This window comes from Trichosurus vulpecula, chromosome 6 (genome assembly GCF_011100635.1).
Source record: "Trichosurus vulpecula isolate mTriVul1 chromosome 6, mTriVul1.pri, whole genome shotgun sequence".
Taxonomy (NCBI): domain Eukaryota; kingdom Metazoa; phylum Chordata; class Mammalia; order Diprotodontia; family Phalangeridae; genus Trichosurus; species Trichosurus vulpecula.
In genome coordinates this window covers 59,384,170-59,407,324 of record NC_050578.1, presented here as the reverse complement: position 1 = coordinate 59,407,324, position 23,155 = coordinate 59,384,170, and the positions used below count along the sequence as shown (strand labels likewise).

General features: G+C 39.8%; 1 protein-coding gene across 1 annotated transcript in view; it reads left to right on the top strand.

The window, feature by feature from the left end:
* UNC5C (unc-5 netrin receptor C) overlaps window positions 1-23,155 on the top strand; it is a 438,193-nt gene that overhangs the window by 371,338 nt on the left and 43,700 nt on the right. Inside the window, exons 8-11 of the mRNA XM_036765340.1 lie at window positions 1,915-2,106; window positions 7,179-7,523; window positions 9,855-9,942; window positions 20,767-20,935. Coding sequence (XP_036621235.1) covers window positions 1,915-2,106; window positions 7,179-7,523; window positions 9,855-9,942; window positions 20,767-20,935 — 794 coding nt within the window. The remainder of the gene's footprint in view (window positions 1-1,914; window positions 2,107-7,178; window positions 7,524-9,854; window positions 9,943-20,766; window positions 20,936-23,155) is intronic.

Here is a 23,155-nt window from a genome sequence, read left to right as displayed (position 1 = left end):
GAGGAAAAAGAATCAGATGAAATTTAACTTGAAAGAGACAACAAAAAGTCATGAATATGCAGATCCGAGAAAGAAGAGACTTCAAAGGCTGAAAATATAAATTCACATCTATCTGATAAGAAACCATGACTCCTGAAAAAGTAATCATGACCTAGGAAGTCTTACAGGCCTGGGAAATAGTAGTTAGCAAAAGGAAACAAAATAGAATTAAGGCAATATGCTTTGCCTGGGGCTCAGAGTTCCATTTAGGTGCCTCATCAGAAACCCAGGGGCAAAAAAAGAACTCCCACAGTCAAAAGCATTTGGGATGTCAGGGGCTCCCTCTAAACATCTGTCAGTTTTCACCTCCACAGCAGGAAATCAGATGTTTTTGTAATCTTAGTAAGTAGATAGTAAAATTTCTTTCTTACACAGTAAATTTAAAGAAATAAAACATGAAAAAGATGCTCATTTTTGCTGGATTTCTTTGATTGGTGGAAACATTCCAAAACATATGCCAAAATATGGACTATGACAAAAATTAGTCATTCCAATTTGCCTTAGGTTATTTTAGTAGTCAATGCAATTTTCATCACTACTATTGGAGGAAATCTAGAGGGAATAGAGGAAATAGACTATCTTCAGTGACATCCTCCCAAGTAGTTTTTGTGGGCCATTCATAGACATAGACACAAATTATGTTATGGAGCTCAGTAAAGTTTCTGCTCACCAAGATTAGAAGGTTAAACACTAGACCTGTGATTTCATCAGAGTAGAGTGCTCCCAGTGAGGAATTTCCTTTATCAGTGAAGGCTGGAAACTTTTCTGCAACTTAGAGTCTTAGAGAGTTGCCTAGAGCACTGAGGAGTTAAGTGACTTGCCCATGGTTACACAGCCCAGTGTGCCAGAGATGGCCCTTAAATGCAGGTCTTCCTGGCTCAAAAAACCAGTTCTCTATCCACTGTATCACAGTGCCCTCCATTTTGAGCCAGGCCAAGTCAAATGATGCCAGGCCAATGGAAAAAATGACCAAGGCTCCATTCCCACCTTCTAAAAGTATGAAAATTTCCTTCATGGGGACATGCTTGATTGACCTCTAGGATAATCTGATATCAAACATGATTGACTTGGGCCTTTGCCAGACACACAGGATTACATTTTTCTTGAACAATACATAAAGCAAATGGATGCCTTAAAAATCCCAATTCTTATTGTTCATATTGTTTTCTTAGTAAAACAGCATACCTGGAGAACACATACCTCCGTCCCCCCTTTCCCGCCCTCCAAAGACCTGGCATTTGTTCTGGGGGGCCAGGGAGCACACTATTCAACTTCATCTTTGAGTTCCCAGCTCAGCTTAGTAATACTACTTGTTTTTGCCTCTCCCCTCCCCCTGCTGAGTTTAGGAGAAAGGAAAGAGGAACCCTGGAGAAGTAAACTTTATAACTTGGAAAGTTTCTTAGGAAAATACTCTAATTCAACAAATACACAGATTCAAAATGTGCCAGACATTACTAAGGGAATGTTTATGTTTTTAAATGGAGCATCTGTGAAATTAAAAACCTGTTATTCTATTACACACACACAACACATACACACACACACACACACACACACACACACACACACACCCCAATAGCACTGAAATTTTTCTTGTGGAATAGTAGAATTTTAGCTAGAATTTCTTTACAATCCTAGCAATAAATAATAAATGGTCTGTTATGTTTCCCAATTACAAAATAGGTCAGAGGTAGATAGAGAATAAGAAAGAAAGACATCTATGATCATTTCCCATTGAAAGGGCATACTCAAAGTATATAGCTTTTGCAATAGATTTGGAATTAACCAATAAAAAGGGTAATAAATGTCGGAAGGAAAGATAGCAATACGGACGTGAGCTATTGGAAATTACTCTAACCCATTCTTCCCCTCCAGCGGCTCCTGACTCAGATGATGTTGCCCTCTACGTTGGTGTGGTTATAGCAGTGATTGTGTGCTTGGCCATCTCTGTGATCGTGGCTCTATTTGTGTATCGGAAGAACCATAGGGACTTTGAGTCGGATATCATTGATTCCTCAGCCCTCAATGGAGGATTTCAGCCTGTCAACATCAAGGCTGCAAGGCAAGGTGAGATGACCTTACATTCCATGTTGATCGATCTAGGCATGTGCTATAAGCAATTTCTATACTTAAGTGGATTAGCAGCCTCTTGCAGCAGGAGGAAAGAATCATCAGTGTTTATCTTTAGGAGTTGAAAACATCAAACAAATAAAATCTCAAAGACTGACTAACTACTGACTGCAGAGCAGAGAACTATGGGAACCCCGGAGAAAACAGAACATGCAAAAGAGAAGAGGATAAGAGAAAGAGACGTGTGAAGGAGAAAGGAAAAGATTAAGGTCTTATATGTGTATCTAATGTGGTTATTTTCTAATGGCTGAGAAAGTTTTGGTTATAGGGTTTTGTCTCTAGCTTTGGGGAATCACTATCTGGGTGACCTACAATCTCTGTGTACAGCTTTGTGTAAAGAATAAGAAGGGTGGAAAATTTGTTAGCTATGAAATCTGAATGGGTTTTCCATGTATTTGAGGTTCTAGCATTCTTAGCAGGGGTCAACATTGCTTTGCTAAATTAGAGTAGCATTAGTCAGAGTATTTATGGAGTAAGGACTTTAACAGACTTTGAAACAACCTTTTCTCTTTAGTATACAGCCACATTTTCATCTGTTGTTCATTGACTTTCATAGGATCCTAGGGTCTAGAAACTGGAGGGGGCCTTACAGAACTTCTAATCCAACCCACTCACTTGACAGGGGAAGGAACTGAAATCCAGAGAGATCAACTTATGTCCCCAGTGACAAAACAGACAGTACGTTGTAGACTGAGGACTGAAACCCACATCCTCTGTCTCTGAATCCAGTCAAATTAGCTAAAGATAAAATAGGGTTTGAATACCATGTAATTTAGACATCTTCATAATGTCAATAAGCAATGAAAATGTTTCAGAATCTTGTGTTAGAAATTTCCAAAATAAATGTGCTATTTAAAGGTCTTCTGGGATCTGACATAGGGTCATATCTCCACTCAAGTACCAAAGAAATTTTTTCTTTGGTGAATTGGTATGACTTTGCCACTTGGACTTCCACCCCACTATTCTGTTCCCTCCTAGTGGGGTAGACAACAGGATTACTAGGATTACTTTAAAATCATTCTGAAAGCACCTGCAAGTCTGAGCCAGATATTGTGTCAGAGAAATAGCCTTAAGCTCCCAGAAAGGCCTTTGTCTCGGCACATTTGCCTCAAACCAGAGAGGCCTATTCCAGGCCAGCTGGGGATTATCAAACCTAGCCACTACTTACTAGACAGTGAGTGGGGAAGGGAGGGAAAAAAGAGAAAACACAGGCTCGATTGTTAGCCCGGGCACCTTCCTGGTGGCCAATGTCCTGAAGGAGCCACGCAGTAAAAGGTACCAGCAGGGTAGTTTCTCTTGGATCCTGTAAGAGCCAAATGGTGCTACTTATAATTCCCATACTCATGACATTCCATCCCCTTCTTCATGCACTAGCATAAACTGTCTTCCATGCTTGCAATGCACTCTCTTCTTCCATCCATGTCCGAGAATCCTTGGTTTCCTTCTAAGCTTAGCTGAAATGCTATGTCCTACATGAGGAATTTCCTCAGACCCCTACCAGCTAGTGTCTCCCCTCCTTCAAAAAAGATTACCTTATATTTACTTGCTAAATCTGACATTTTTGTATCTTCATATATACGTATATGGATTTTTCACCTCCATTATTTTTATCCAAACACTTTTTGGGCAAAAAATATATTGTGATAAATAATAAATTCATGTGAGCCAGGTTCTCCTACACCCTTCCTGTATATTCACTTGATTCTGAACCATCCAAAAGCTGAACCCAAAGCAACCAGGTTTCGTGATAGTGACGCCTCATCAAACCACCGTAAGGGTAAATCAGCTTTTCTTCCTTACATTCTCCATCATGTGCCCGCTGGAGCTTTCACAATAGTGGCACCAGACGACTCAGCTATGAGACTTAATGCTTTCACATGTGTTCATTCACCTTCTGTTCCCAGGTTCCCCATCCATTACCCCTCTCCCAGGTGCTAAAAGCAAGGATTTTGCACATTAACATAGAATTACAGGTAGTGATGAAGAAGAAATCCTACATCTACTTAAAGGCCCTAGAGCTGTGATTTCTCTGGTATAGCAGAATTCCCCAGTGAGGAAAACCCTTTACCATTCCTGATTGCCACCTTGTCTTAGTCCCAGAACAGTTTTTTTTTAACATTTTCCACATCATGGATCTCTGTTAAAACTACAGAACCATTCTCAGATAATGTTTTTAAATGCATAAAATAAAACACACAAGATTATGAAGGAAATCTGAAGTTACTAAAATAATAACATTTTTTTCTCATCCACGTTCACAGACCCCCTGAGATTCAAGAGGTCTGTGGACTTCCGGCCAAGAGCTCATGTCTTAGCAAGAAGTTAGATCATTTGCCCAAGGTCACACAGCCTACATATGTCAGAGACAGAATTTTAACTCAAGTGTCCTTGGCTTTGAGGTTAGCTCTCTATCTATGCCATACTTTCCCATTATTATAATATTGCATTATAATATACAATATGTAATGTAATATATTACAATAATACATTATTATGTATTATAGTGAATTTTCACTTTCTAAAGTGATCTAAGATGATCTTTTAAGATCATCTAAGATCTAAGATTATCTAAGGTAGTCATAGAATCTAAGAATTGGAGGTGACTTTTGAAGGCAATGGTAATTCAGTGGAAAGAGAGCTGGATCTGAGATGAGAGAACCTGGGCTCAGGAACTTCCTCTTTTACTTACTATCTGGATGACCTTAGTCAAGTCACTTAAGGTCTCTTAGTCAGTAACCTCATTTATAAAAAGGACCTGAAAGGGTCCCTTCCATTTCTAAAATCTATGAGCCTATGATCTAGTTCAGCCTTATCCTGGACAGGGGAACCCCTTCTACGATATGCATGGCATGAGGTCATCTGTCCTCTGCCTGAACACTGCCAGTAAACCCACTATCTCAAATGTCAAACCATTGGACTTTTGAACAGCAATGATTGCTAGAAAGTTCTTCCTTATTTGGAGGCAAGCTGTATCTCCAGATAGCTTCTATCCTAGCCCTTCCTGTGAAGAATAAATTGAATCCCTCTTCCACATGCCAGCCCTCTAGATGCTTGAGGAGAACTATTACGATGACCCTCAGCATTCTCTTGAACAGATTAAATATACCTCATTCTTTCAACCAGTCTTCTTCTGACATGGTTTTGATTACTCTCAGCATTTTGATAATTCCCTTTGGACTAGATCCAGTTCGTCAGCATCCCTATTAAAGTGGGACTGCCAGCAATGTTCAAAACGCTACTGATGTGACCTGACCCACGTGTCAGAAAAAGGCTGTTACTTCTCTTGCCTGAAAAACTATTTTTTTTAACGCAGCCTAAGGTGACATAAGATTTTTTGCCAGCCAGGTTATACTGGTGATGCATGTTGGGTGGACAGGTAACTAATTAAACCTCCGGTTATTTTTCCCATCCTCTGTAGGAGAAGCAGGGTGGCAGAGAGGCTGGAGCTAAGACTCCCCTCTGATCCATGTTGGCTGGGCGACTGTGGGCAAGTCACTTAACCCTTCGGTGCTCCAAGGCAACCTTCTAAGCCTATAAGTTGTACAGAAATTTCCTAGCTGCACGGATAGAAGCAGTTTCCTTATCAGAGAATTTTCTTATACCACAGAAATCACAGATTCAGTCCCTAAACCTAGACTTGTAGAATTGAATTTTTTTTCAAGCTAAATATGAGACTTTACATTTAGCCGTGTCAGATCACATCATGTTGGATTCAGTCCCCTGCTCCAAACTGTTAAAAGCTTTCTGGATTCTAATTCTGTCATCCAGTTTATTAGCAAACCTTCTCTGCTTTGTGTCATCTGCAAATTTAAAAAGCATGCTTTCAATATCTTCATCTGAGACATTGATGAAATAGGACATGAGAGATGACTTCATCATAGTCCTGGACACCATCTTTCAGGGTGATATCGGATTATTATCTGACATACATTTCAAATACATTATCTGGCCTTTCAGATACATTAGTCTGGCCTTTTTAGTTACAGTCTTCCAAGAAGGTAAAAAAAAAACCACCCGATTAAACTTCCATCACAGTTACATTCCCCATTTTGTCTTTGAAACTATGTTAAAAGACTGTCAAATTCCTTGCGGAAATTCATAGTAATTATGTCTATATCATTTCCCTAATAAGGAAATGAGGTTAGTCTGGCATAACTTGTTCTTAATGGAGAAATCCTAACTCTTATGATCGCTTCTTCTTTTTCTAAGTGCCCACAACTGTCCATTTAAAAATATATTCTAGATTTTTCCTCGAGCTGAACATCTGTCAAGCTCACTATTTTATATATCCCAAAATCTACCTTTTCATTTTGAAAAATTGGCCATGCCTGGGCATTCTCCTTGAGTCTTCAGAGATTACTGATATTGGTTCAGTAATCAAATCTTCCATTCCTGTCAATGCTCTGGAATGTAATTCATCTGAATTCATTTTATGCAGCTAGACACTCTCTTATCTCCTCCCCTGTCTTGGGCTTCCATTCCCTCTTACTCTGTTTTTTCTACCCTTTCCAGTATGAAGATCATTCTCCTTGCTAGAGAAGATGGAAAGAAATAGGAGTTACATAATTCTGTTTTGTCCCTGTTGTTCCTTCCTTATTCTCCTTCTTGGTCTGATCATACCAGGGAAAGTGGTTTTTATCGTCCTTCCTTAGCATTTTTCCAGCACCTCAGCTCATGCTGAGTTTTAGCCTTCCTGAGGCTGTTCTGACAGGTTTGTACCACTCTTTTGCTTCCTTCTTCCATGTTTTATATATGTCTTATTAAAGCCAGAGGAGCTAAAACATAATTCTTAAGGGTGGTACATGGAAACAAGGTAGAAATAGATCCAGACAACTACAATGGGTCCAGATTACCTTCTGGCCATTTTCCAGCAGGTACTGAGGCCCTCATGCAAACCTTTATGCTAATTGAGCTACCTTTCCTTTGGGAAATACAGGCTATCACAGAATTAATTTGTCTAGGTTGGCCAAAATAAGGCAACGAAATTGCTCTTTCTTTTTCAAACACAGATCTCCTGGCGGTACCACCAGACCTTACATCAGCGGCAGCCATGTACAGAGGCCCTGTCTATGCTTTGCATGATGTCTCTGACAAAATCCCAATGACCAACTCACCAATCCTCGATCCTCTACCCAACCTGAAAATCAAAGTGTACAATACCTCAGGTGCCGTAACCCCACAGGATGACTTATCAGATTTCACAGCCAAGCTATCCCCACAAATCACCCAGTCTCTGCTGGAAAGTGAGACTCTCAACTTGAAAAATCAGAGCCTGGCTAGACAAACAGACCCATCCTGTACTGCTTTTGGGACTTTCAACTCTCTTGGGGGGCACCTCATTGTCCCCAATTCAGGTAAGTTCTAAAGATTTAAAATCCAAGCACTCAGTTTGATAACTTTTCCCTACCAAAAAAAAGCCCCATTTCTCACCACCTCATTTACCTGGCCATGAAATGCAGGTCATCTACTAGGCTCAGTTTTTGACTTAGATTAAGAAATACATTTTCTTTCAAGTTCATTTGTCCTTTCCCCAAAGCTCTGCTCTTCTCCAACAACTAACTACCAGAACACTTCCCAGAGAAGCATACTTTGAAATTTTCTGAGATGAGGTTTCAGTTAGGCCACTGACCTTTATTCAGCACAGCTTTAGCAGACAACTTAAAGCCAGAAACTCTTGCTGTTGTCACCATCCATACAAAGGACAAATTAATTAGAAATCACATCAGTTGCTTCAGTTCCAATTTGCTGCAGTGGGGGAAGAATTTTAGAATGCTAATTTTTTTGATGACGAGAAGACATCATAGAGAAGGGCCAAGATTCATTTATTAATTTAACTCTTTATTATGCATTCATCAGGCACAGAGGGTAAATAAGACACTCACCATTCATTGATTTCTCTATTTAAAGATTAGAATTTCATTATGCTATCCTTTTGTAGTATTATTTAGATTTCATCATTTTATCTGGCAATTAACTTCAGAGAAGCCTCATAAAAGTATTAAAATCAGACCCTAGGACAGAGCCATCACATTTCATTTTTATTTTCTCTTAAAATAATAATAGGCATTCATAAGAGTAAATGGCTTCCTCAAATAAAATGCCTTCACTTTTCAAATTGTTGTGAGCTTTTAAGAAATGTGGTACTAGAAAGCAATACCACCAATGCTAGGGCATTGTATAATGTAAAAGAAAAGAAGACATGGATTGTTCTCCTCCTCAAGAAATTATAATGATTCTCCTTCCCTTCTTCAGTCAAATACAAACTCCTCACCCTAGAATTCCCCAGCTGTTAACTGGCCCAAATTTTCATAGCTTTTTCTCTCATAATTTCCATCATGGCAATTCCATTCCAGCCAGGCAGGTTTCCTTACAATGTCCTAAAAATGTCATTCTCGTTACTTCTGTATTTCCTTATACTCTTCCCTAGAAGCCAAATCACTCCTTTCTGCTCATTTCTAGTCATCTAAGTTCTACACTTCCTTCAAGGTGCAATAAAAGGCTCCCCTTCTCTGTGGTGGAGTTTTCATTAACTCGTCATCGCTCCACAATCATCTTTCCTTACTTTCCTTTGTTTCCTAGTCTTATGTGTATATGCATTCTTGTCTCTTCAACTAACCAGTAACTTCCTTAAAGGTAAAAATTACTGTCTTCTAGGTTTTTTTTTTGTATTCCCCAAAGTGTCAAGCCAGGTATTTGCTGTAGAGGGCTGATTGTAATGGTCAACATAGGTGCTTATGGAATCTAATTAAACTGAATTTAACTTTAACTGAAAAGCATCTTCATGCTATTCATCTTCAAGATGTGAATCATAGCCTTTTGGATGATCCCATAAGCTTGCTAATACATTGGGCTCAAATATAAACCCCAAAAGTAAGCAAATGTTTACAGACCAATAGGCCTACTGAACCAAAATCAAGCAGCCCTGGACCATTATCATGGTTGCTGTCCTAGAGTGATTTCAGGTCTAAACCAGTACCTCTAAAACTTTGGTTTCAGGACCCCTTCACACACTTTAAAAATCACAGGGGACAGCTCCCCTCCATAGAGATTTTCTTCATGTGGTTTACATGCATTGATATTTACCATATTAGATATTTAAAATCTTAATGTTATTATGAAAATAATTTTAACCTTGCAGACCCCCAGAAAGGACCCCAGTGTTCCTCAGAGGTTTGAGAACCACTAAACCATGATGCTGATAAAACAGGCAGATCCTCTCAGAGGTTCCTTTGCTAGTTTTAAGATATGGCATTCTGCTGGCTTTGGCTTTCACAGGGGATTTTTGTAATTAAAGAAGAAATGCCTGGGGAGACATGTCCCATTACAGCAGTTTGAAATTTTAAAAGTAATTGTTGTTTTCCCTTTAGTTTCACAGGGTAAGCAAAAATACCCATCTGCCTGCTTCTTGACTAAAATAAAGCTTTTTTAAAAAATCCACTTCTACCCTTCACATATTTCCACAAAGGCACAGAAGTATCTGTGCTAACTAAGATAGCCAGTAAATAAGAAAGTCCCAGCAACTGGGAAGATTTCCCTTTTATCAAAGTGGAAAAAAGTAGACATATGGCTGCCTTTTCACAATCTGTACTCATTCCTTTAGACAAGCTGTGTTGGTGGTTTCTGATTTTTTTCCTATTTAATTCATTTTTTTCTCATTTGTGTGTGTATATTTACCTGTTGTTTAGGAGTGAGTTTGCTGATTCCTGCAGGGGCCATTCCCCAAGGGAGAGTCTATGAAATGTATGTGACCGTACACAGGAAAGAGAATATGAGGTAAAAAAAAATTGCTTGTGGCATGCTTAATTTTATCACTATTATATCAAGGATAGTAAACAGAAATTGGACTCAGCCCATTTACATTTTATATTGTCTGTTGCCTATAAACAATTCATATATTGACACCCTTACCTCCCTTCATGGTTCAGCTCAATTACTACGTCTTTTAGGCCTCTCTCGATTCTTCGAGCCATTTAGTCAGTCCATCTAAGCATGTAGTAAGTGCTTAATATGTGTCAGGCATTTTCTATTCATTTTCTATATATTCTGCATTTGCTTGACTTTGTACAGTTGTTTGCCATCATAGAGTATAAGCTCCTTGAGGGCAGAGACTGTCTCACTTTTATATTTTTATTTGTAGTGCTTAGCACAGAGTCTGAAAGCATTTAACAATGCTTAATACACACACACACATACATATATATATATGTCCTTTCACAAATGTAGGAATACAAGCATTTACCATTTAAATATTGTGCTAAAGCTCTGCCAAGTTTCCTAAGCAAACACATTTCTAATATCTTAATTTTCACAGTGTTGTGAGCTATGTGTTCCTAGTATCCCCATTATACAGATGTGGAAACTAATGTTCAAAGAGGTTAATTGGCTTACACAGCTAATAAGGGTGTGAGGCAAGATTCAAACCCTCGTCTCCTTGATTCCAACACCCCGATGACCACACCATGCTTCCTGTGCCTATGATTATGTAGCCAGGATCATAGATTTGGTGCTAGAAGGCCGCTTAATTCAACCACCTCATTTTATAGTCAAGAAAACCAAAGCTCAGAGTGGTAAAGGGGCTTGCCCATGGTCACAGAGCTAGTGGGTGTCAGAGAGGTTCTGAATATAGGCTTTCCTGACCTCAGGTCCAGCTCTCTCTATGATGCTAAGTTATGTATGTGTATACACACACACACACACACACACACACACACACACACGCACACACATGCTGTGATCCCATTTATTTCAAATATCTAATAAAGTTCTATTGGCTAGAACTGTTTTAGTGCATGAGCTTTCTAAGGAGACTGTTGGCTATTGATACGATTGCCGTTCTTCACCGTGCATCAGTCAAGAGCATATGCTCTGAAGCGACGGGGAACATGACTAATTTGTATAACCTAAATGGAGAAGAGGCAGCATGCATGGAGAGAGGACTGGTTTTAGAGTCAGAATGATCTGCCTCTCACATCCTGGCTCTCTGACAATAAGCAAGGCATTAATTTCTCAGTGCCCCTGGCAAACTCTCAAATAACATAAGCTATAAATCAATTGCCAGTCTGCATAAGGGAGGGAAATTTCTAGATTGCTAATCCTCCGCACTGATGACATCTCAAGTCTGGGACAAACAAAAAGAAAAAAATGGAACTGCACAACTGGAATTATTTAGATCATGTATAGTGGAAGTTCAGCAGAAAGAGTGCTGGTCTCTGAATGACAAAGCCTGAGTGCATAGCCTGGCTGTGGTATCTCCTACCTATGTGAACTCAACCCCTCCCTCCCCAGGACTTTAATTTTCTCACCTGTAAAATGAAGATGATAATACTGGTACATGTAACCCATAGTGTTGTTCTGATGGCCAAATGAGATTGTGTATGCAAAATACTTTATGAAACTTAAAAACTACTAAGGTCCACAAATAGGTGGGACTTCAGAGGCCTAGAACAAACCCCCGATTTTACTGACGAGGAAATTGAGGCCAAGAGAAGCAAAGTGACTTGAACTGGTTCACACAGGAAGTAAGGGCCAGAGACAGGATTGAATCCCAGTCCTATAGATCTAGATCTGGTGCTCCGGCCACCATTATACACAGCACCATATAAATCTCACCTGTTATACAGATGACTGTAAATCTTTCCCGTTCCCAGTCTCCCACCAAAAGCCATTCACCTCCTGAGAATTAGAGATGATGCCTGTGTTTGAAAAGTTAGCCAGTCTGAGATCAATGTTTTGTCTGTTCTGACTTCCTTCCTGCCCCTTTCATGGATAGTATTAAGGACTTAGAGTCACAATTCTTAGCTTACTAACTTATTGCTTGCTGTGAATCCTACAGCTGAAGTTCTTTAGGCTGAGGAGATCTCAGATCTTTCTATATCCACATGTTGAAAGTATTAATTTCATAACCAGAGAGGGGCCAATTTGCATAGAGTGATAATTCTTCAGCCTCAGCTCAGTAGCTTTTTACTCCCTCTTGCTCTCCTCCCTTCCCTCTCCCCTAACCCCATGCCTACCCATGGGAAGTTTAGTCCACAGTCAAAGAAACCTTCAAAATTTTCTCCTTTGACCAGACATAGCCATGAAGTGTTTGAAGTGTGGGCATCCGTGCATCCTGACTGAGTTGTTTAGCCAAGTGGTTGTTAGGGGTCATATCCTGTGTGTACAGAGGAGAGCCAAACAACTGGCAAGGTTTTGGAGTCATCGAGTGTAGTTAGCATGGGAAAGGTCGGCAGAGTTCATCTATCCCAGCTTGCCTCCCCACACTCTGCAGAGGAGGAAAATGAGATCCAGTTATCCCTCCTACGTCACAACTTTCCCTACTGTGGTTTCAATATATCTTAAGTCATCATAAGAAATTAAATGGGAATTTGGGGGGAGTCTTCTGACCCCAAAATGAGCACTCTTTGTACTGCTTTTTCTACTGCAACCCAGGTTACACACCCCAAATTCACTGCTTACCCACTTCATCATGCTTCCTCTACTTACATAGAGTATACCTAGTATATAGTATAATCTCTACTTACATAGACTATAACTTTCTCTACTTATATAGAGTCCTCATGACCCCTCTTTCATACCAGGTATCCAACCTAAGCTAACCTGAAAGGAGGGAGGAACCATTTTTGGTTATTAAAGGGGTAGAACTTTTAATATAAGTTGTATGGAAGTAATTTGGAAAAAAAGGTTGATTAAATTAAATGTCTTCTCCCCTCAGTGTTTCTACCAGGGAGAAGGAGTGACCACAGAACCTTTTGACAGAATATTGCTAGATAACTATAGACTATTTCATGCTAATGATTCACCTAAAATTAAAAAGAAGTTCTGAATAGGAGTTAATCTTTTGTTTCTTTAGGATCAGACAATCTTCATACATCTTTGTTCTTATGCTTTTTTAACTGCCTTGTTGGTACTACTACTGATCAATCGAGGAAGCATTCATTAAGCCCCAAATAACGCCTCTCTCATATTTTTACCTTTATTTACCCATTGCTGTAACTAGGAGGTAGCAAATTATCTTCCAGTGAACAGAAGGCCATGAGAGCTACTTAAGGAGTAAGAAGAACTGGAGAATAAATTGTTGGCCTAACCAACCATAAAGTCCATATGGGCTGACCCGGGGAGAAGCATGATGCCATTGTAGGTTTAAAGGAGAAAATGAATCCAACCATCTCACCTTCCATTAAGACTAACCATTCTCTGGGATTTTTCTCACCATATTCTCCTTCTGCCATTGAAACCCATCTGACCAGTATGTTGTCCCATAGGACCCAAACTGCTGCCTAGACAGTTGACAAACTAACAATAAACATTTTAGGGCCCTACTCTGTTTTAAAAAACTGTGCTAGTAGGCACTCTGTTAATGTCTATTAATGGAACTGTACACATATACCTTCTAGTACTACTAAATCATCTATATAAAGCTTTACAAAGCACTTGATTCACAATAGTTCTGAAGGGGAGGTAGAAAATGTTATCACTGCAGTGTTTAACACGTAGTAAATGTTTAATAAATGTTATTTTTACTCATTCATTCACTCACTCACTCATTTTAAAGATCAGGAAACTGAGGCTATATAAACGTAAGTGAATTACCCAAGATCACATGACTAGTATCAGAGCTGGGATTCAGACTCACTTCTTCCAAGTAAAACTCCAGTATTTTTTGCATAACACCATATTTCCTCTCTGATATGATGCTGCTTGGAAGATGCCCACCTATTTCACCTAAAAGGAGGGTCACCTTCACTGGTAAGGCATTGCACTAAATTCTGGGCATACAAGGAAAGGCAAAACACAGTTCTCACCTTCAAAGAGCTTAAAGTCTAATAAGGGAGACAATATGCAAAAAACTATTTATAAATAAGATATATACAGGCTAATTTGGGAACAGGCTTAGAGGGACTGGGAAAGGCTTCTTGCAGAAGGCAGAGCTTAAGATAACACTTGACGGAAGCCAGGGAAGGAAGGAGGCAGAGATAAATAGGGAGGGCATTCCAGGCATGGGGTACAGCTATTGAAAACAATCATTTGGGAGATGGAGTGTCATATGGGAGAAACAGCAAAAAGGCCAATGTCACTAGATTACAGAGTATGTGGGAAAGAATAAAATGTGCAAAGACAAGAAAGGTAGCAAAGGGTCAGGTTATAAAGCGCTCCAAAAGCCAGAGGATTTTAGATTTGATCCTGGAAATAACTGATGTTTAGTTGGGAGAGTGTGTGTATTTGTAATTTGAATGTGTAGTATGTGTGTGTGTATGTGTGTGTGATCAGACCTACATTTATAGGAAGACTTTGACAACTGAGCAGAAGATGGAATGGAGTGGAGAGAGACTTGAGGCAGGGAGATCAACAAGCAGGTTATTGCAATAGTCCAGGAATGAGGTGATAATTGTATCAGAGTGGCAGCTGGCTCAGAGCAGAGAAGGGAATGTATAAGAGAGGTGTTATGAGGGTAGGAACTACAAGATATTGGCATTGAGTGAGAGTGAGATATCTAGGATGACTCCCAGGTTGTAAGCCTGAGGGACTGGGAGAATGGTGTTGCCCTTGACAGCAATAGGAAATGTTGGGGGTGAGTAATGAGCTGAATTTTGGATATGCTAAGTTTAAGATGCCTGCAGGACATCCAGTTGGAAATGTCTGAAAGGCAGTTGGAGATGTTAGACTGGATGTCAAGAGGGAGATTAATGCTGGTCAAATAGCTCTGAGAGTCATCAGCATAGGAATGATCATTGAAATTATGGAAATTAATGAAAGCAATTGAAATAAAGAGGGAGAAGAGAAGGGGGCTTAGCACCAAAACTTTGAGAACACCTATCAATGATGGGCATGATTTGGATGAGGGTCATGAAGATATAGCAAAAGAGACAGAGAAGGAGAGGTGAGACAGGTAAGAGAAGAACCAGAAAAGAGCAGCATCCCAAAAACCTAGACAGAAGAGCATATAAAGGAAAATAAACTAGTCTGGCATGTCAAAGAGAGATCAAGAAGGGAAAGGGTTGAGAAAAGGAAGGCCATTAGATTTGGCAATTAAGAGAGCAGTAGTATCTTTGGAGAAGGAAGTTTTGATTGAATGATGAAGTCCAAAGCCAAACTAAAGGGTTAAGAAGAAAGGGATAGGAGAGGATTTGGGGCATCTCTTGTAAATAGTCTTCTTGAGGGTTTCAACACAAAATGGAGGAGCGAAGTGTGATGATAGCTAGCAGGGACGGACAGATCAAGTCATGAGTGTGTTTGTAGGCAGTGCAGAAGCAGCCAGTACACAGGGAGTGACTGAAGATTAGTGAGACTAAGAATGATAGAGCAGGGCAATCTGCTGGAGAGGACAGACTGGGAATGGCATCACTTGCGCTTGTCAAGAGGTTTACCTTGGTAGGAAGAAAGGCCACCGCTTCACTTGAAACAAGAGTGAGGCAAGAGATCATGGCAGAAGGCACCTTGGTGATGTGAAATGAGGAATGAGGGAGAAGAGAGAGCTCTCTGTAAATGCCCTCAATTTTTCAATGAGATTTCAGGCAACGTTCTCAGGAGAGGAGATCTTGAGACAGGCCTTGAGAGGTTTGAAAAGAGATGAAGAGGTTTGGTGAAGCCTTTGTGGTGAATGGGATGGGGAAGTCTCTGAAATATAAAGGTTTCAGAGGACTTGTTGCGGTTTCCTGTAACAAATCACTTTGGCTAGTCTCTGTCCTATTTTGCTCCCAAAAGAAATGGGTCAAAGAGTGCCAGCTTCAGAAGGGTTCAGTGTGATCTGATCGATTAATGATTGTAAAGCACTTTGAGATCTCCAGACTAAAGATGCTGCAGACTTTCTGAGACCTGGTATGTAATTATCATTAGTCTTCTCAAAGAAAAAGGCAATTTGTTTTGCCACATTGAACAGTGTTATCTGCAGCTTGATTGACAGACATATAAGCAGGTAATGACCATGTACCATAAGTTTTCTTTCCCTTTCTCCTCCTCAACAAAGCCTTCATTTTTAGTTTTGTTCCGTGGTTGCAGAAAACCTCTCTCTCATTTTTTTTGTCCTTTCAAATATAGATAGCAGTATTTCTAGTTTGTATGACACAGAGCATTTTATCCCCAGGTGGTGTTTTTTTTCTCATACACAAACAGTAGCTTGCCTAAGGAAATAATAGCTTTTTTCTGAAACATTATTTCTGCCGTAAATTTGAACAACATAAAATGCACTAAAAGGCTTCTGTTTACTCACATGAAATGTTCTTTTTTTTCATCTTCAGTGTAAAACAAGGGGCAGTGTCTACTAGAGCTCACAGATCTTATGGCAGGAGAAGAAAGGAATCACCAAGTCCAAGATTCCTTTTTCTCTCTTGTCTGGTATCAGGGTTAGACTCAAGGTCCATCTATTCCTCAAGCTCTCAGCTAAGCCATGGAAAATTGGCCCAAAGAGAAACAGTTACCTTTATTTCTAGAGACAGGTTTTGATCCTGAGAAGCATTTAGTACTGAGAGGACTTCATTGGACCCCTGTGCTACATGTCTCAGTAGACAAAAGAACAAACCATAGAAAGGTAACTATATTTCCTTTGTGGAAGCTGAAAGATGTAGACCCACATGGAGAGCACTTTATGGCCTCTTTCCTTGGTACTTGTTCAGATAGGGACAAGGATAAGAGAAAAGAGGAATTGTTTTCAGCATATTTACCTTTCGATTGGAAAATAGGGAATTTTTGAATACTCTATATTAATAATAATTTGTATGTCTATATCACTTATCTAACAACAGCCCTGTGAGATAGATGATATGTTTTGTTATGATGAAATCCATTTCATACATGGGGAAACCAAAGCTCTAAGAGCTTAGACAATTGCTCAAGAACAGTTGGCTTGAGAAAGAGTTTGAACCAGGGTCCATCAGACTAGAAGTTACCAGAGAGGAGGGACTGGTTTTTGCCTTTCTTTTATCCTTGTCATTTAGCATAGTGCCTGGCTGGCACATAGTAAGTAATAAATGTACGTTGGTAACTTGCCTTGATTCCACACCCAGTCCGCCATTCACGGTCACAAGTTCCAGAAGGCAAATGATAAGTTCTAGATCCTCCTAATCCAAAGAACTAGAGTTAACGTCATCCAGGTCTTCCTAGTGGTTTGAGCAGCCTCACTACCCTTTCCACGTCACTGCCAGATGAGTGCTTTGTGGCTTGAAGTTAGGAGAAAGAAAAGGGAGAGATAAGGGGAAGGACATCCCCAGTGCTGGATTGTCTTACCATCCAGCTGCCTCGTAGGTGTCTGTACTGTCCAAGGTACATGTCCATGGAGGAGACAAAGGGGAATGGCTCTCATTTACAGAAAATGAAGAATGTGTGATGAATGTCTCAGATCAGTATTATCTTTCTGTCACTCATCTGACACACTTTTGTTGTTCACTTGTTTCAGCTGTGTCTGATTCTTCATGACATCATTTGGGGTTTTCTTAGCAAAAATACTAGAGTGGTTTGCCATTTTCTTCTCCAGCTATATTACAGATGAGGAAACTGAGCTAAACAGGGTTAAGTGACTTGCCCAAGGTCACCCAGCTAGTAAGTATCTGAGGCCAGATTTGAACTCAGGGAGATGATTCTTCCTAACTCCAGGTCTGATGCTTTATCCACTGTGCCAGCTAGCTGCCCATCCGACACTCTAGAAGAGGAAGGATAGCAATTCAGCTTCCCCAAAATATAAATTTTCCCTATAGGAAGTTGAATAAACCTAATCCCATCTTTGTAGTGATTCTCTTATAAGATAACTAATTTCTGTTCATCACTGATAGACCACAAAAGAGGACATGAGCACAAAAATGACTTTGGTACATGACAACAAAGCAATATATTGGAGAGAAACCTGGTTTGTGAATCAAAAGACCTGGGTTCTATTCCCCCTCCTGTCACTAATTAGCTGCTGCATTCTCAGAAGAGAGGAGAGAGCTTAATTAAATGTGGCAGAATGAATATTGTCAAGATGACCCTTATCATTACAAAATGTTCTATAAGACACATTACTAAATGGTAGATGAGCCAAAATGAGCTTTGTCATTTGAAACAGAATGGTGGCAAAGATTCCCTGGTGTTTGCTTTGTAAAGCTAGCATTCACATTTTCCCAGCTCTTTCTTCCTCTTGTGAATATAATTCTCAGGATGAATAGCACTAAATCATGCTTTTATGCCTTGTTTCTTGGAGAAGGAAAAAATAGGATTGAAATTTTGCCCTTGGCCTTTTGTATATTTAAAAAATTTGAATTGAGGACAATTCTATACTTAGCAAATGCATCTAAAAGCAACAGGTCACATTAGAAGCATTTTATTTGCCCCATAATTCTATCAGAGGGTTTATACTGTAATAGGGCTACACCTCAGAGTTACTGTGCCCTAAAGATAACACTCTTTTTTCTTGCTTTCACTCACAGCCTGAGGTGGGAAAACCCCAAAATCAGCAAAAGGGGCGTATGATGATAACAATTCCCATGGGCACAATGTAAGAGATAAGACTATAACTTGGCTTTTAAAAAGATGATAGAATCTCCTATTCCCACTCTTGATACCTACTAGCTGTATGACCTTGGGCTTAATCTCAGTAGGCCTCAGTTTCCCTCATCTGAGATTGAATAAAGTACATAAAATACTTTGCAAACTTTTGTCATACAAGTATAAGTAGTAATGATTATAATTGTTATTATTGTCAGTGAAATGGAGAGGTTAGTGCTAGACACCACAGATGTAGTGGGGAAGACCCAAGATGTGCCTGTGTGACCTTGGGCAGGTCACCTCCCTTCTGTGGGCTTCTGTTTCCTAGATTGATTGATCAGAATTTATTAAACACTAAAAAAATAAAATAAAAAACTGATAGAATCTCAAGCTTCATCAATCAGACCACATGTACAGTACAAGGTTCGGTTCTGGACACTTTATCATAAGAGAGAAGCTTTTGGAGCCAGGGAGACTTGGGCCTCAAGGCCTCATCTCACACAAACTCTTATGTGACCTGATCTTAACCTTTCAGGGCCCCAGGCATCTCTCTAAGAATATAACATGCAGAGAAGGTGTCAGGCTACATTGGGAGATGAAGTTCTCACTGCAAGCTGCCTATACCAAGATCTAAGCCCTAACCCAATCAATCTCCTACTAATTAAATTTATGACCTTAGACAGATCACTTATCCTCTCTGGCCTTCTATTCCCTCATTTTAGCATGGCATAGTGGATAGAGAGGTAACCTCTGGGTCAGGAAAAAAAAAAAACTAGGTTGAGTTTCAGTCTGTGACCCTAGGAAACTTGTATAACCCCTCAGTGCCCAGGAAAGTTGTTGACTGAACATGAAATATGGACAGGCAGAATCCCTGTAAAGTATCCACAGCAATCCAGGCATGGGGAGATCAGAAACAGTTAATGTGCTTTCATACAAGTGTGGCTTATCCTGGGAAAACTGCTTAGGAGCTGGGAAGAATTTTGGAATGAGAATCATATGAGGTTGTCATTATGGCCTATATTTTGGAAGCATATGAAGTCAGCTCATGAATATGTACATATAAGATACCAAGGACAAGGGCAGGGCTATAATCAGCAAGGTCAAGTTCAAACTGCAGTCTGTTCAATGTTGCTTCACATCCCATCTTGCCTAATAGAAAGCTTGAGTCTCTGCCTCTAGAGCTTTACTTTGTCCTAGGGGATTAAAAAGGGCCTGAGACACACACACTTCCAATAAGGAACCAGCACTTTGCCAAAAATATATCTTTCCATGGAGACTTTCAACCTCATCATATAGGTAAATAGGTGGTACAATGGTTCAGAGCTCCTGGCCTAGAGGCAGAAAGACCTGAGTTCATATTTGGCTTCAGACACTTACTAGATGTATGACCCTGGGGAAGTCACTTAATCTCTGTCTGCCTCAGTTTCTTTAACTGTTAGAAAGGGGTAATAATATTATCTACCTCACAGCATTGTTTTAAAAATCAAATGAGATAATATTTGTAAAATATTAATTTTACATTAATGTAATGTAATACAATAATTAATGTAATAATATTTGTAAAAAAAATTGTAAAAGCACAGGGCTTGGCACATAGGAGACACTACATAAATGCTAACTATTATCGCTACCATTAATCACAGATCATCAGGACTGGAAGGGACCCTAAAGGTTAACCATTCCAACCCCCTCACTTAAAAGATAAGGATGTCTGTGCCCCAAGAGGATAAGTGATTCCTAGTCCAATGTCCCTTAGTGACAAGAGGTGGACCTTGGCCCTGCCTCTCCAATGTCTCAGACTAGTACTATTTCCACTTTCTCTCATTAGACTGTGAATTCCTTGAGAGCAGGTACTGGTAAAGTTTTGTTGTTGTTTGTTTCGTTTTGTTTTTCTTTTTGTTTTCACTTTTCTCTTTGGGCTTAGCACAATACCTGGCACATAGTAGATGCCTAATAAATGCTAGTGAATTATCTTCCCCCCTGTTGCCTCGAACTGATGTAAAGGGCGGGGCAGGGGGAAATTTCTATCAAAAGACAAAAAAAGGAAAAGCTTGAATTGTATTATTGCAAATGCAAGAGTAATGAGAAGAGCCCTCTTCTTTTCGCATTTCCTTCCCTTTATGCATGTTTCTTCTGTCCTGCCAGGCCCCCAGTAGAAGACAGTCAGACTCTTTTGACCCCAGTGGTGAGTTGTGGGCCTCCTGGCGCCTTGTTGACTCGACCAGTTATTCTTAGCATGCATCACTGTGCAGAGCCTGAAACGGAGGACTGGAAGATCCAGCTGAAGACTCAGACTCCACAGGGGCAATGGGAGGTGAGTTCTGACTGACCCCAGAGAGCTTCTCCATGGAACATGGGGAGAACAAAGTTCCCAGGGAGTACCTGGGGGAACCTTTTATTTTGTTCCCTTATTTTTTTGCAGGGGGGAAGGCAGGGCAATTGGGGTTAAGTGACTTGCCCAAGGTCGCACAGCTAGTGTGTCAAATGTCTGAGGCCAGATTTGAACTCAGGTACTCCTGACGCCAGGGCCGGTGCTCTACTCACTGCACCACCTACCTGACCCCTTTTATTTCATTCTTAAGGCCAAAAAAGGGAAGATTTACTTGAAAGGAAATTTTTTGTTCTGAAATGACATGTTACTCATGTCTTACTCCAGTCTGAATGGACAGGGTATTGCATCATTGGCTTATCCTGTCCATCTTTTTTGACATTAGTCCTGGAGGCCTGGGTGGTAAGTTGCCTTCTTAACATTTTTCAATAGGAGGAATAGTGAGTGATACTTTTGGCAAGGGGTCTGACATAGCTGTCATTTTCTCTTTCTACTTGATGAGGATAATACAACTCTCTTTGAGGTCAAACATTAGCTAAGTCACAGGCCAGGAGATTATGGGGATCTAAGACTCATTCTGTTTTGCCTGAATGGCACATGGTACAAAGTTACCCTTACATTACTTATGATGCATTTATATATGAATAGAAGAAAGAAATTACAAGGAGGAAAATAATACGAAAACCACCGAGCCCTTTGAAAGTATCAATCCTAAAATCCATTTTCAATATAGAGGGAAAGCTTGTGTTGTCATCCTGAGAAAGGAAAACTGAAAACAGAAATTTCCTCTCTTATCACTCAGAGTGACAGAGAATCCCTAATATCTAAATTTTCGTGAGTGATTTTTAGCACAGTAAGTTTTGAGCTTTGTTCTAAATATTTAGGGAAGAAAGGAGAAGAAAAGGAAGAGAATAAGCTTACAAGTAAATACTTGCTGTATTCCAGGTTCTGTGCTACGTGCTTTTCAAATATCTCCCTTGATTTACATCAGAAATGTCATTTAGATTAATAATGGAAAATTTTACACTTTAAGAGTTGTTTTAATAACAGAGGATAAGGACTGGATTTCACTAGTGTAGTTGAAGAAGTTCCCTCTGCCAATATAGGGCAGCACCTTATGAAATTTATATTCCTAAACAGTTGGCTGGAGCACTATTTGTCAACAGTCATACAGCCAGTGTGTGTCAGAAGCCTGACTTGAATCCAGGTCTTTTGGGTTTCAAATCTGGCTCTCTCTTCACTAAGTCAGAGGCATCAAACACACCAAGACAACACAACCTGAACCAGATCAAAATGTGATTGGGAAATATTTAACAAAAGAAATAGAAAGATTTTCAAAGTCAGTATGTGGCCCCTGGGCATCCTTATATAGGGTTCCATTGGAGTTAGACACTGGGCGTCTACTAAGTAATGCAGGCAAATCCCCTCCTAGTTCTTAGAAGCATGGCCTTTCTAAGCCCACAGCACAAGAACACAGCTTGGCTTCATTGGTTTTGTTATTGTTTTCGATTTACATCACACTGCTGAATTAGCTTGAATTTACTGTCAGCTAGAACCCCCAGATCTTTTTCAGACAAATTGCTGCCTTCCCCTCCAGTACTTCTGAAATTGATTTTTGATACCCCAGAGCAAGACTTAACATTTATCTCTATTGAATTTGATCTTATTAGATTCAGTCTAGTGGTCTAACTTGATAAAATCTTTTGGACCCTGACTATCCTTTTCAGCTTTGTGCCATCAGAATATACAATCTGCCCCTGCCTTAATCCAAGTCATTACTAAAAACTAAAAAAGGAACAGAAACAAACAGAATGACAACAAAAACAAAAACAGCACAAGCCAAGCAAATATGATATGAACATATGTCCCAGCTGTCCAGGACACTTCACAGCAGCCTCCTTTCAGGTTGACCTCGAACCCTTAACAACTATCCTTTGAGTCCTCAGATTCAACCAGTTCCAAATGCATCTACCTCTATTATTGTTCAGTCTGAATTTCTGCAACAATGGTGTGAGATGTTATCAAATATTTTACAAAGACCTAGATAATCTACAGGACTAGTCAGTCCTGACCTGTTTTTTTTTATTTTCTAGGTATTCACTAACTCTTTAACAACTTCTTCTAGAACTTCCCACAGAATTGAAGTCAAGCACCCTGACCTACTGTTTGTGAACTTTTTTTCCTGTTTCCTAAAAAAAAAAAAAA